At 40.1% G+C, this 15,728-nt stretch overlaps 1 protein-coding gene across 8 annotated transcripts in view; it reads right to left on the bottom strand.

Moving 5' to 3' along the window:
• LOC113612167 (uncharacterized) overlaps positions 1 to 14,331 on the bottom strand; it is a 79,590-nt gene extending 65,259 nt beyond the window's left edge. For 7 of the 8 annotated variants that reach the window (XR_003429746.1, XR_003429748.1, XM_027091814.1 and 4 more), the window contains exons 1-3: positions 10,048 to 14,331; positions 9,376 to 9,553; positions 8,242 to 8,362 (exon numbers count right to left, since the gene is read on the bottom strand). Coding sequence is in view for 5 of the 8 variants with exons in the window: in XM_027091814.1 (XP_026947615.1) it covers positions 8,242 to 8,362; positions 9,376 to 9,553; positions 10,048 to 10,102 (354 nt within the window). In the remaining 3 variants the exon portion in view is untranslated. The remainder of the gene's footprint in view (positions 1 to 8,241; positions 8,363 to 9,375; positions 9,554 to 10,047) is intronic. The other variant, XR_003429749.1, reaches the window with a different exon arrangement.
• Positions 14,332 to 15,728: the final 1,397 nt, after the last annotated feature.

Raw genomic sequence — 15,728 nt, 5'->3', positions numbered from 1 at the left:
CCCGTGAGCCATGGCCGCTGAGCCTGTATGTCTGGAGGCTGTGCTCCGCAACGGGAGAGGCCACAACAGTGAGAGACCCGTGTACCGCAAAAAAAAAAAAAAAAAAAAGAAAGAATCAAGTTTTTATATTGTTTCCTGATACACTACTTCAGGCTAACAAAATAAATGACCAAGGAAATTTCTTCTTTATAAATGAATCACAGCTAGTAAATGCAAGAAGAACAATAGCATTAGAATATCATCAGTTTGCAACCCCTAATGAAAATAGATCATTTAGGCAATGTTTTTTGGTCCAGAAATATTAGGTGAAAGGTTGATGGGTAACATTTTCATGGATACTGTAGATCATATTGATTACACTATCTCAATTCAAATCTTAGCATGACTGGGACTTCCCTGGTGGCACAGTGGTTGAGAATCCGCCTGCAAATGCAGGGGACACAGGTTCGAGCCCTGGTCCAGGAAGATCCCACATGTTGCGGAGCAACTAAGCCTGTGAGCCACAACTACTGAGGCAGCGTTCCAAAACTACTGAAGCCTGCGTGCCTAGAGCCCATGCTCCACAACAAGAGAAGCCACCGCAATGAGAAGTCCGCGCACTGCAACAAAGAGTAGCCTCCGCTTGCAACAACTAGAGAAAGCCCGCACGCGGCAACAAAGACCCAACACAGCCAAAAATAAAAACAAATAAATAAATAAATATAAATTTATTTTTAAAAAAATCTTAGCATGACTAAGAGTGGGAAACCAGTCATTATGTGCCTCCAAACATGATGGAGAGGAACTAAATAGCATTACATCTATATACTAGCAACAAAGATCTGGATATTGAAATTGAAAAGGCTTACCATTTATAACAGCAGCAAAAATATTAAATACTTATGGTAAACTTGGGTTAAGTAAAGATTTCTTAGATATGATGCCAAAAAGATAATTCATAACAAGGAAATTCATAAACTGGACTTCATCAAAGTTTAAAAATTTTTGCTCTTTAAGAAACATTCTTAAATGAAAGAATGAAAATGAAATGAAATTAACAAATGAAAATGAAAAAGCAAGCCACATACTGGGAAAAAATCTTTGCAAAGTATATATCTGATAAAACACTTGTAACCAGAATATACAAAGAACTCTCAAAACTCAACTATAAGAGAACAAACAACAAAACTAAAAATTAGGCAAAAGATTTAACCAAATACTTCACCAAAGAAGATATACAGGGACTTCCCTGGTGGTCCAGTGGATAAGACCCCGCACTCCCAATGCAGGGGGCTTGGGTTCCATTCCTGGTCAGGGAACTAGATCCCACATGCCACAACTAAAAGAAAAATAAAGATCCCACATGCCTCAACAAAGATCTCACGTGCTGCAACTAAGCCCCAGCACAGCCAAATAAATAAATCAATATTTTTTTAGAAAAAGAAGAAGATATACAGAGGGCATATGAAAGTAAGTTCAACATCATTAGTCATCAGGGAAATGCAAATTAAAAGCACAATGAGGTACTACATACCTATTACAATGGCTAGAATTAAAAAAGACTGACCTTGGGACTTCCCTGGTGGTGCAGTGGTTACGAATCCTCCTGCCAGAGAGTGGCATGGACATATATATACTGCCAAATGTAAAGTAGACAGCTAGTGGGAAGTAGCCGCATAGCACAGGGAGATCAGCTAGGTGGTTTGTGACCACCTAGAGGGGTGGGATAGGGAGGGTGGGAGGGAGGGAGACGCAAGAGGGAAGAGCTATGGGAACATATGTATATGCATAACTGATTCACTTTGTTATAAAGCAGAAACTAACATGACATTGTAAAGCAATTATACTCCAATAAAGATAAAAAAAAAAAAAAAAGAATCCTCCTGCCAATGCAGGGGACACAGGTTTGATCGCTGGTCGGGGAAGATCTCACATGCTGCGGAGCAACTAAGGATGTGCGCCACGACTACTGAGCCTGCGGTCTACAGCCCACAAGCCACAAATATTGAAGCCTGCGCGCCTAGAGTCCGTACTCCACAACAAGAGAAGCCACCGCAATGAGAAGCCCGCGCACCGCAATGAAGAGTAGCCCCCACTCACTGCAACTAGAGAAAGCCCGCGTGCAGCAACAAAGACCCAATGCAGCCAAAAATAAATAAATACATAAATTTATTTTAAAAAAAAAAGACTGAGTTTGGACAAGGATGTAGAAAACCTGAAACTTTCACACACTGCTGGTAGAAATGTAAATGGTACACCACTTTGGAAAATATTTTGGCAGTTTCTTTAGAAGTTAAACATATACCTATAATATTATCTAGTCATCTGATTCATAGGTATATACCCAAGAGAAAAGGAGATATATATCCATACAAAGACTTGCACATGAATGTTTATGGCAGCTTTATTTTTATTAGCCAAAAAGTGGAAACAACACAAATGTCCATCAACAGGTGAACAGATAAACAAATTTTTAATATATCCATACAATGGTATACAGCTCAGCAATAACAAGGAATGAACTAGTAACACAACAACATGGATAAATCTTAAATTAATTAGGCTGAATGAAAGAGTACACACTGTATGATTCCACTTACAGTGGAAAATTTGAACTAATCTACTGAGATAGAAATAAGTGGTTGCTTAGGAAAGAGCAAGTTGGAGGGATTACAAAGGGTCATAAGGGTGGTCACAGGCCCATTGCATGGTGTCAGAGCACCAGTAAAATGATGAGAGCAGAAAAGTAGGGGAGGGACCAGCAGCTGTGATGGGAGATTGGTTGTACACAAAGGATTCATCGATTAAGTAAATTTGTTAAGAATAATGGGAAGCAGCTTTCTAATTGTTCAGAGAAAGGGAGTAAAAATATGGAAAGGGAAAACTAGAACAAACCCTGTGGTATTCAATTAAAATTAGAGTTATCATTGTGGACTCATAGTTTTTAACACATAGATTGATAGAGAAATGAATACAGATATAAATGAATATTGTTATGTATGAATATTATATATATACATATGAGGTATATATGCATATATACATATAAATGTATGTATACACATACACATACTCTCGCGCTATGTCCACTAAAAGGGCATGGGAGCAGCAGTACCCTCAGTAGCAGTGAGCACACATAGTGCCTGGATCTTGTTCTCTAAATATCCATTAAGTGGAATCTTGGAGTTAAATTTCTCAGAGGTATAGCTGGTTCCAGGGTAGAGGCAGGGAAAGTAGAAGACAATCCTGGAACATTCTTTCTTCTTGTGCCAGAAAATGAGAAATTTCTCAAAGAATGATGGTGATATGTCAGAGGGGCAAAGAACTATCTTGAAGGGACCCCGTCTGGGATGATCTGAGCATCACAATAAATAATATATTAAAGCATTATAACCCATTGAGTAAAATTGGAAACCATGACCCAAATTTAATATACATTTTAAAATGAATAAGCTTAAAGTTTTGTGGTATATTTAAATGAGGTACTTCAATATCATAAAAAATCTTCCCATAAAATATCTATTAATTATAAAGGGGAAAAGAGTAAATCTACAGCTGAGAAGCCTAGCAGACTTAGCTTAATCAAATGACCAAAATGGACAACATCAATATGGAACAAATTGAAATTATGTGCCACCTGGTAGAATGCAAAGAACATAATATCACTTCTATAGTTTTTCTGCCAAGATGCATAAATTAAATCTGGTCAAGAGGAAACATCAGATAAGCTCCAATTAAGGGACATTCCACAAAATAACTGACCTATAATCTGTAAAAGTGTCATGGTCCTGAAAGTCAAGGAAAATTTGAGGAACTATTTTGGATTGCAGGAGACTAAAGATACAGGACAAATAAATGCAACATGTGGTTCTGAATGGGGTCTATTAGCTATATATGACTTTATTAGGACAATTTACAAAACTTGAATGGAATCTAAGGAGTAGACGTTACTGCACCAAGACTAATTGCCTGCTTTTGATGGTTGCATTGAGGTTGTGCAGCAGAATGTTCTTGTTTATAAAAGAACTAAAATATTCTAAAATGATGGGGCATTATGTTAGCAATCTATCTCAAATAGTGCAGGGAAAAAAAAGTTTTGACCCATATTTTCAACTTTTCTATAAATTTGACTTTATTTCAAAAAAAATTTTAAGTGGAGAAAGTCAACCACAATAAAATAGGTAGTGTGTGATTTCACTTATATAAAGTTCAAAGATAAAAATATATTGTTTAGGTATATGTAACTGGGTGGCAAAACTAAAATGAAAAGGTAATGAACCCATAAAAGTTACTTCAATGGTTACCTCCAATGGTATGGAAGAGTGTTATGACTGGAAAGGGAAATACTAGGAGAGTTAAGAGTCAGAATAGAACGCGATGACAAAAGCAAAGTTAGAGATATATGATGCGAGAAAGAGTCAACCAGCCATTGCTGGCTTTGAAGATGAAAGGACGCTTATAGAAACTAGCAAAGACAAGATAATGGATTCTCCCCTAGAGTCTCCAGAAAGCAACACAGCCCTGCTGACTTTGATTTTAACACAATGAGACCATTTCAGACTTCTGACCTCCAGACGTGTAAAATAATAAATTTGTGTTGTTTTAAGCCCTAAGTTTGTAGGAACTTGTTTGCAACAATAGGAAACTGAAATAGTGGGGAAGTGTAAAATTGGGGGGAAAATACCAAAACAGGTAGCAATATTGGGCCAAGTAGGGCAGACCAAATAGGGCTCCACAGTGGTGAACTCTGGGCCTCTATAGGGCAGTAGGAAAATTCTGAGCACGGGAAGATAAAAATAACAGATCCGGGAAGGGGAAAAGGGTCCTGAGAGAAAACAGTCTATGACAAACTTGACTTAGTTCATTGTGTTCCTAAACACAAACCCTGGACTTGGATCCCCGGAGAAAGAAAGGAGAGAGAGCAGGTTTTCTTGGCAGAAAGATTCCCAAGACTTGCTGAATAGCCCAAGGGTATCAATCCCTTTATTGTTCCCATCAGGTCCTCTCATTTTCCTAGCTTGAGCCTGGCCAGCATCCTACCTGAATTAACGTGAGGGGCAGCCTTCCCAACCAGCGCATGAGCTGCAAACCTGGGACATTTTTGAGGTTTGACTCCAAGCTATTCCCGCAATCCTTGAATAATCTCCATCCCTATTCAAACCAATGCAAGTTTTATTTGTGTAAAAACTCTTAGCCAGAGTCCTTTATTGCTCTCAGTTATGTGATTGATGACCTTAAACCACCCTAGCAGTAGACTAAGGCATCAAAAACAGAAAAATCTGCTTACACAGTCTTTGGATTTGAAAACCAAAAGGAAACATTAATATCTTAAAGCTGAAAGCAGTTACTGGATAAAACTCCTAAGGAACCTTGAACAATCTATTGAACCAAAACAACATCGTGTCCCACAAATGCTTTCAATTCATGTTGTGAAATAAAACAGACATCATGTTTTTACCCTTAGAACATAAAACATAGTATTGAGCTTCCAGTGCTCTGAAATAGATATACAGTTTCAAAAACTAGGATGAATGTCTCTAGTTCTGTTGAAAAATAATTATGGCTTCATGTTTATTTTTTTCAGGTTGAACCTATTGCCAGATAATTATTTCAAAATGAATCTCTTTCCCAATCCTCTGGAGAAGAATGCTTGGTATGTTTTGATTGGTCGGTGTGCCATCAGGCATTTTATGAGCTCTTTGCTTAATCTGAGGTTAATGTATTCTTTTCAGGCAAAGGAGAGAGACATGCCCAGAGGTGGCAGCAGTAGCACCTGGATCGCTCAACACATATTCACATGGTTTAATATGCCAAAGAAAGGAAGGCAACTCTGTCCTCTTTTATTTAAAATCATATTCTTCCTAAAGCCTTCCGTGACTGACTAGCTTCAATAGCACCATGTACTTCTCCATCATAACTCTCAATGCACACATTCAATGTCTGAATGAGTAATAACCTACTCAATGTCTGCTTTCCCTATTACATTGTAAGCTACCTGAGGGTAAGGCCCATGATAGTCTTTTTTTATGTATATAAATTTATTTATTTATTTATTTTTGGATGCGTTGCTCTTCGTTGCTGCTCGCGGGCTTTCTCTCTAGTTGCAGCGAGCGGGGGCTACTCTTCGTTGCGGTGCGCGGGCTTCTCATTGCAGTGGCTTCTCTTTGTTGCTAAGCACAGGCTCTAGGCACATGGGCTTCAGTAGTTGTGGCAGGCGGGCTCTAGAGCACAGGCTCAGTAGTTGTGGCCCGCGGGCTTAGTTGCTCCACGGCATGTAGGACCTTCCCGGACCAGGGCTCGAACCCGTGTCCCCTGCATTAGCAGGCAGATTCTTAACCACTACGCCACCAGGGAAGTCCCCCATGTTATTCTCTGTCCTACTCCTAGTACCTAATACTGTGCTTGGTACATGGTGAATTCTATTTAAATATATTTTGAGTTAATGAATGAGTGAACAGGCAATTGCTTCTTTCTCCAAGGGCAGACAAGTTTAATCTCAAGACAGCTAGATGCTTTTGAAATAGCTCTTTCTAGACAAGTACAAATGACATGGAAATTTTCTAAATATACTAGTCATTGAGGAAGTATTTTTTTGTTCTGTCACACTATAAAAACTCTTATCTGACAATCTCTTAGGAATGTTGAGTATATATTGAGTATGTATTTAGTATTTTTTCTAGTCTAACTTTTTGTCATGCTTTTATCTTATCGAATCATATACTTATATGGTTTTTTTCCTTTATTTTTGGCTGTGTTGGGTCTTCTTTGCTGCGCGCGGGCTTTCTCTAGTTGCAGCGAGTGGAGGCTACTCTTTGTTGTGGTGCACGGGCTTCTCACTGCGGTGGCTTCTCTTGCTGCAGAGCACGGGCTCTAGGTGCGCGGGCTCAATAGTTGTGGCCTCCGGGCTCTAGAGCACAGGCTCAGTAGTTGTGGCCCGCAGGCTTAGTTGCTCCGTGGCATAGGGGAGCTTCCCAGACCAGGGCTCGAACCCTGCACCGGCAGGCAGATTCTTAACCACTGCACCACCAGGAAAGTCCAGATACTGTTTGATTTTAATAAAGAAATAGTCTTAATGAAGAAACTCTCAGGCATTAGACATGAGATACCAGAGAAATGGCTAAACTTGACCTTGAAGTTCTGTTCTCTCCCTTTTAGGTTTCTTCTGATCAAATAACCATCAAAAAGTAGCCACATTTCCAAGGGGATGGTTTATTGGTTTATGATTATCAGGTTTCAAGAAATGGGGCTCCCAGGGAAAAGTATGGGCATATGTGATGTCAACACAGGAGGGGAAGAGGTGGGTCTAGGCAGAATTATTTCTCTGCTCAAAGCCGTGCTCATCTTGTTCCACATTTCAACCCTTTCCCTCATCCCTTCCTGTTACGTGGATTATATTAAAAATTACTGAGCAAGTGGCACCAAAACCATTAATGTATAAGAGTTTACAACTTTGCTCCTCTGTGACTGTGTGCTTGTCTCCAGGCCTTCTGTGAAGCTAATCAGAACAATGGATAGAAAGATCTAGAATACTACTCAGCCATAAAAAAGAATGAAATAATGCCATTAGCAGCAATATGGATGGATCTAGAGATTATCATGCTAAGCGAGTACGTCAGAAAGAGAAAGACAAATACCAAATGATATCACTTGTGTGTGGAATCTAAAATACAACACATATGAACATACCTATGAAACAGAAACAGACTCACAGATATAGAGAACAGACTTGTGGTGGCCAAAGGGGAGGCAGGAAGGGGAGGGAAGGACTGGGAGTTTGGGATTAGCAGATGCAAACTATTATATAGAGGATGGATAAACAACAAGGTCCTACTGTATAGCAGAGGGAACTGTATTCAACAAACTGTGACAAACCATAATGGAAAAGAATATGAAAAAGGATATATATATGTATAACTGAATCACTTTGCTGTACAGCAGAAATTAACACATTGTAAATCAACTATACTTCAATAAAATTTTTAAAAAGAAAGATCTGAATATTAGAAGACAAACTGAGGATGCATATAATTTTAACCTTAGAAGTGGAGGGGGGAGTGGAAACTTACTTTGTTGGGGGAGAAAAAAGAGGGGAAAGACAAGAACTCTGAGTGCATGCAGGGATGAGAAAGATTTGATGAATTGAGAAAGTCTTTGGAAAGAACTTTAGAGTGGGTGGGAAATAGAACAAGAGATGAAGAAATAATTTTAAGGATTTCTACTCTTTTGACATTCTTTGAGAGTCTCAGTAAATGTATGAATTACCTTCTGATTTGTCTCAGTTGTCAAACCTGTGTTTAGTTGAATGTGACATGTCATACAGACTGGACCACATGGGGCCCCATGTTTAAATGGGCCATTTATCCCTTTCTTCTTTCCTTTATGCCTATAGAAGGAAACTGATATAAGTGAAACTCAACTAATCAGAATTTTCTTAGCTAATTTAACCATTATTTTCCCAGAAAACTCTTAGGGGAAAACGAATAAATGAAAGAGACTTATCTCATACAAGAAATTTTCTTAGAACACACATACACACAACTGTGACAGGATATATACATTCCAGTCTTTAATGCTTTCTACATCTACAGCTCTAATCTATAAACATGAACACTCAACTAAAGTTAAAAATGATGAGCCTGTGCTACTTTCAAAATCTCACTTTTTGTACCTACTAAATAAAGAAAAATAACCAAAAGAGGTTTTGGCATAAGACTCAGCCCTTTATAGCCCTGGGCACTGTGACTAAGGGCAGTTTGCTGCACACCTGCTTAGCCACCTTAAAGACACTGCATGCAGTTCAGAAAAAGATCAGTCACTTGTGGCCACATGTGTGTAAAAGGAAACCTCACCTTGATGCACCAATCATTTTTACTGTTTCTTTTCTTTAAAAGACAGGACTTTATGAGCACCATCTGAAAACAGCACACTGGCATCTCTCTGTACCCAGAGGAAACTCTAATAAAACATCGGAGGGCAAAGCAACTATACTCTTTTTTCACACTGGAAACTTTTTCCCAAAATGACCCATTTCTACTAGTTTTGTTCATACTTCCTGAACCAGGACAAAGAGGCAGGGCCTCACACCCACACACCATTTACAGGCATTACTGTGGCCAGGTTTTTGTTTTTTTGTTTTTTTTCTGCCTCCTTTCATTTCTGTTGAGAAGAAAGCCCAAATTCCAACTTCTATTGATGGCTTTCCTCCCAGGCCACACATTTGGCCAAGCCCTGAGTCCCAAGACCTCCCCAAAACATAGAGATGCCTGGGAATCTGAGACAGGTACCATGGGTTATTTTAGCAGTCGGGCCTTTTGTTTTCATTTGCCACTGTTACTTAATTCTTTAGACATGAATTTCAGGTCCCTAGCTTGGTCTTTTTCCCACTGACGTATTTACCCCAGTTCTCTCCTCTTCTCGGGCCTTGGCTCTTGACATCTCTGCGAGAATGGACAGCAACACGTGTTGTGATTCTGTCTCCCCCTCAGTGCCAGGCTTACTGATGTGGTGAGTGGAGCTCTGGGAAGTGGAGCCACGGAGGCTGAGTCATCAGTCATCATCTCCTGTCGCCCTGAGTCTGACCGAAATGACAGAGGCTCCTCTCACCAAAGTGTCACTGGGAGACCGCAGCAGAAAGGAGGTGGGGGACTTCTCCCGTTTGGTCTAACCACTTTAAGAAAAGACACTTTTTTGGCAGAACAGCCGTGGAGATGTTAGGAGAGAAATCTCAATGCAGCTTCCATCCCCCTTTGTCCTTCGGGCCTCTGCTGGAATGTGATCCTTTCTAAACGGGTAAAGCACTTTGGAAAGCTGCTGAAGCTGAACATACACATACTCTGTGGCCCAGCATTTCCACTGAATGAGTATGTATATTGCATATACAGATATCCCCCATTTTAGAAAGTTTGTTTTACACCCCTTCACTTTAATGAAAGAGCTACATTAGTACCTGTTTTTGCTAACTGAAAGAAATCTGAAGAGGATTATTGCTTTTGAAAAAAAAAAAGGTGAAAAGTGAAAACAGTGTTCAGTGTTTGTTTTACAGGGAGCCATTCTAGAGGCAGTGCTCACCTGAGTAATGAGAGTGGCCCCGCCAAGCTCCTTCCCTGGGAGCTACACTCAGCATCTCAGCATCAAGCGGCCATAGCTTTGAACTGTGTCTGTGAGCATCTGTGCTTTAGTTCCATTTATCCTGTGCATCCATTAGCAAGATGTGTCCTTAGGTAATTGTTTCTTCACTTCGCCATTTTGGCTTACAAAAGGTTTCATAAGAATGCTCTGCTTTCAGATAACAGGGGAAACCTGTATATAGGTTCATATTACATATTCACATTATATACCATATATTCAACATATATTACGTATGCATATAAATAATATAAATCTATTCATGGGTTCACCAAAAGACATGTTCAAGAATGTTCATAGCAGCACCATTTATAAGAGCTAAAAACAGAAACTACCTAAGTACCATCGACAGTATAAAGGATAAATAAATTGTGGTATATTCATACAACAGAATGAGACTCTTCACACATAGCAATGAGAATATTCATATATTGCAACAAGAATAAAAAAACTATAACTATACACAACAATATGGATGAATGCCACAAACATAATACTGAGCAAAAGAAAGCAGACAGAAAAAGAATAAATATTGCATGGTTTCATTTATATAAAGTTAAATACTAGGTGAAATTAATCTGTATTCTTAGAAGTTAGGATAGAGCTTATCACTGGGGTTAGGACTGGAAGGGAGCATGGGGGGTCTTCTGTGGTGCCAGTTACTAGGTTTCTTATCTAGGTGCTGCTTACCCTGATGTGTTCAACTTGGGAGGAGTTACTCACTTTTCTCTTTGTATGTCATACTTCAATTAAAAGCTTTTTAAAAAGTCATCTTCTCACACATGCTACAACATGGATGAACATTGAAAACATTATACTAAGTGAAATAAGCCAGATACAGAAGAACAAATATTGTGTTATTTGTCACTTATATGAGTTACCTAGAACAGATTTGGAGGGCATGGCTAGGGAGCACCTGTTCCACAGTCTTAAAGCCCTACACAGTATAGCATCCAATCAGGTAGGGAAAAGAAGGAGGGATGGGAGGGGCCAAGACCATGAGCTCCAATGGTCATATCATATATTGCTCCATCCAGAAGCTGCCAACCTGTTAGAATAATGAAATGACCTACAGAAGTACTAACTCCTAGGTAATACTCTGCAAGGATGGGGTACCATCCTCCAGGATGCAGTGCACACACTGAATCAGAGACCTATTGATTCCACGTCCCCAACAGGAAGAATTCATGGATCCAGGAACCAAGCAGGAGTGGCCCCACTTAACATCATTTGCAATGACCCATCAGGGGACTTTGTGCTTTCTGTCCAAACAACTCTGGGCTCTGCGGGATTACAGGTCCTGATTCCAAAAGGGGACATACCCTTGCAAAGGGACATAGCAAGTTTTCCATTAATCTGTAAGACACGGCTGCCATCTGGGAACTTTGGTCTCTTTATATTTAGGATAAGCAGGCAAGAACAGGAGTTACTGCCTTAACAGGAGTTACTGAGCTCGATCCATAGGAGGCAGGGCTGCTGTGACACAACTGCGACAGGCAGGAATATGTGTGGAACTCAGGTGACCCACTGGGGTACTTCTGGTTATTCCCTTGTCCAATCATAACTGTAAATGGACAAGCGCAGCCATCCTGATCTGAGAAGACGAAGAGTATGGTTCCTAGGGGTTCAGAGTCCTTAGAATTAGCACATGGGTGTCAAACCAATCGATAAGCCACTAAGGACAGAGAGGGGGTAGATGAGGGAGAGAGGAATTTAGAATGGACACCGGAGGGGAACAGTGAATACCAGCTGGAACCCGTAACTTCGCCATTAGGAAGAGAGGCTCATTGAAACCCTAGAGAAGCTGCTGCCATGCAGCACAAGGGGTGGACCACGACAGCCATAGAGGCTGACCACTCAGAACTCCCTTCAAGGAAGAACTTGCTGGCAGCCTCAGCTGTGCATGCTTTTGGGATCTGCCATTAACTTTCAGGCTGAAACCATTCTCTTCCAAGGCATCCCCCAGCCAATGACAGCACAGCAGGGACATCAGGGCCTGGCCATTTCTGCATATTCCTCTAAGAGCAATCTTTGCTCTAGAGCTCCGCATTGGGTTGGCTGAAGTTCTGTCATCTCTGCATCGCAGTCTGAGGCTCTCCTTCCCCAGACCTGCTTCCTCCTCCTCTCCCTTCGCTGCCACCAGAGTTTACATCACAGTCTGAAGGTGATCCCACTTCTTTTATTACCTCCCAATAAACCTCTTGCATTCCCAACTTTGTGTCCAGGTCTGCTCACTCTAGGACTAACACAAACGATTTCAAGCATAAGCTCCAAATTTAACGCCACGAGGGCCGACACTGCAAAGTACAAGTGCTCATTCGGAAACAACTTATTTATTACATCAACAACTCTACGTGGTGGACTCCAGGGTGAGAGGCAGCAGGGATTTATTTAATGATCATTATGATTCTTTCAAGAAATGAAGGGCCAGCTAGAAATAAAATTATAATTAAAATCTACCCAACTGTTACCATGTACCAAAACTTCAAATGTAATTTCCCACTTGTTCTTCACAAGGCCTTATGAAGTATGTAGTATTTTTATTATTCCCTTTTGCAGAGAGCAAATGGAGATTAGTTTGATTGTCCAGTGACAATTAGTAAGTTAGAGAGTCAGAATTTGTACCTTAGGAAAGCCTAAGCTATTAACCACTACAACAATCCAGTTATCCAGAGTTGATTTATGTTGTTACAACTGAAGAATCCTAACAGATACGAAAATTGGTTCCAGGGAGCAAGTTGTAGGGTAAAGACCAGGGAATTGTCACCCCTGGAAACAAATTTAACCCCATCTGAAAGTATCAGCCATGCTTCTGAGCCAAATAGGCTCAACATCAATTTGTAAAAAGTTTGCTTTTTATTTTTTTTGGTTGATAAAAATTAAGCAATTCTTGCAATGTTTTCAAAACATAAACTTCCTTTTGAAATGTCTGGTTTTGCATATGACCCCAGGGAAAAATGGGACCTGGTCCTAGTGCCTGGCCTGCTGACAGCAGATGTGAGGGGGGAGTATCAGCTTCCTCCCGGAAGGGAGCTCTCAGGATGGCAAAAAAGTTTCTATGGACAAAGAAGGTAGAGGGCTTCCTTATGCAGTGAAATTTCAATGGTGGGTTTTTAAGAGAGATTGAGTACTTGGAAATCTCTGATTCCTTTTCTCATTCTTATAGCAATCTCAGCCCTGCAGCTACAAAAGTTAGGGATTCTCGTAGCATACTGGTCATAGAAAATTGAGGAATTTCAGTCTGTGACTCCCTGAAAATCAAACTCTGAGGTTAATTTTGTACACTGTAGGTTCAGTTTGAAATCTTATCAAGTATCTTATGTGAAAATCTGGACATTTATCAGTAAAGAATCCACTTACCAGAGACTCTGTATACGATACACCATCTGGAGTAACAATGTCATTCTAAGAGTGGCTGGTATACTGCATATGCATGTAAAGTGCCCTTGGACTGGAAGAGCAGTTGTTGAAAAGCATAAATAAGTAGAATGTGTCTTGTTTACAGCCAATCCTATGAGGTCGAAAGGGCTTAGATATTTCTCATACTAGTGTGTGGATAATGTCAGGGAACCCATCCCAGCTGTGCCTCATTCACAAGGAAAGTATGCAGAATAGTTGAGGAACTTGGCAGGCATCCTCAGATCTGTAGATTCCTTAAGCCAGTGATATCAGAATGCATCAGCCAGTGGGTCTGTGGGACCTGGGAAGCCACACTACACTAATGTTAGTGTGGTTAGTTCCTAACAAGCCTTTCTAGACTGGCTCACTGTCATCTGCTTGGTAAACGATTTTTGAATGAATTATGGCTGTGAGCTTGATTGCCAACACGCAGTCCAAGAGATTACCACCTCACATCCATTATAATAGTAGCAGTGGTGGGATATAATTATGTACTTTAGAAGTGGGGCAAGGAACACAGGAAGAAGTAACTCATTACTCCTGAGATTTCATGGTGGTTTTTCATCAGTTCACCTGAAGGCTACAAAGATCATAGAGATATGGATGACAGTGTTATTCTTGGGCTGTAGCTTTTGCTTACCTTCAGCCAATGTATCATTCATGGGTCACTTTTAGAAAAACAGAAACCAGTTTAGCTATTTTAAGCAGGAAGGCATTTAAGAAATGCAGAGAATTGGGTGAGTATAAAACACTTAAAAACTCTAATTTGAAAAGATACATGCACCCCAATGTTCATAGCAGCATTATTTACAATAGCCAAGACATGGAAGCAACCTAAACGTCCATCGACAGATGAATGAATAAAGAAGATGTGCTATATATACACAATAGAATATTACTCAGCCATAAAAAAAATGAAATAATGCCATTTGCAGCAACATGGATAGACCTAGAGATTATCATACTAAGTGAAGTCAGACAGAGAAAGACAAATACCATATGACATCATTTATATGTGGAATCTAAAAAAATGATATAAATGAACTTATTTAACAGAAATAGACTCACAGACAGCAAAAACAAACTTATGGTTACCAAAGGGGAAGCAGAGGGGAAGAATAAATTAGGAGTCTGGGATTAACAGACACACACTACTATATATAAAACCGATAAACAACAAGGACCTACTGTATAGCACAGGGATCTATATTCAATAACCTATAATGGAAAAGAATCTGGGGGCTTCCCTGGTGGCACAGTGGTTAAGAATCCGCCTGCCAATGCAGGGGACACAGGTTCGAGCCCTGGTCCGGGAAGACCCCACATGCCATGGAGCAACTAAGCCCGTGAGCCACAACTACTGAAGCCCGCAAGCCACATCTACTGAAGCCCAGGCACCTAGAGCCCGTGCTCCACAACAAGAGAAGCCACTGCAATGAGAAGCCCGCACACTGCAACAAAGAGTAGCCCCCGCTCGCTGCAACTACAGAAAGCCCGCGTGCAGCAACGAAGACCCAACACAGCCAAAAATAATAAATAAAATAAATAAATTTATTTTTAAAAAAGAAAAGAATCTGAAAAAGAATATATATACATACACATACATATGCATATGTGTATGTGTGTGTGTGTGTATATGTGTATATATATATATATATATAAAACTGAATCACTTTGCTATACACTAGAAACTAACACAACATTGTAAACCAACTATACTTCAATTTTAAATAAATAAATAAACTATGATAAATCTCATGGAAGAGTATGGGGGTAAAGAGAACTGACCTAAGTAACTTGGGGAATGAGTAGAAACTGCAAGTCTAAAGACAAGTGTACATAAACAATTCTGAAACTACTACATGTATACAGGTATTAAATAAATAAATGAATGAAAGAAAAAAAAAGGAAAAATCTGGAAGATCTGGAGAAGCAAATTTGAGGCAACGCCTCCAGAAATGGCTCCCAGACAACAGAACTGTCTGCCAAGGAACCAGGTAAAATCAAGAAGGTACGATCAGAAACTGCCCTGGAACTGTTAGCTACAGAAACTCACAGCCCAAAGCAATCGGAATCACAATGCCCCACCGCTGCTGCTGTTGCTTTCAAAGTCACACTGCTACACTGGCATCAGCAAAAACTGCATGTTCAGACCCCTCGCCATGACCCCCATGAAGCTAGTGACTGGACATGGTCATGCTACTCCAGAAAGCCCAACCCCTCCG

Source organism: Aethalodelphis obliquidens, unplaced genomic scaffold (assembly GCF_003676395.1).
Source record: "Aethalodelphis obliquidens isolate GAN/ISIS:26980383/991018 unplaced genomic scaffold, ASM367639v1 scaffold73, whole genome shotgun sequence".
Lineage (NCBI taxonomy): Eukaryota > Metazoa > Chordata > Mammalia > Artiodactyla > Delphinidae > Aethalodelphis > Aethalodelphis obliquidens.
This window is presented reverse-complemented; position numbering and strand designations above follow the sequence as displayed.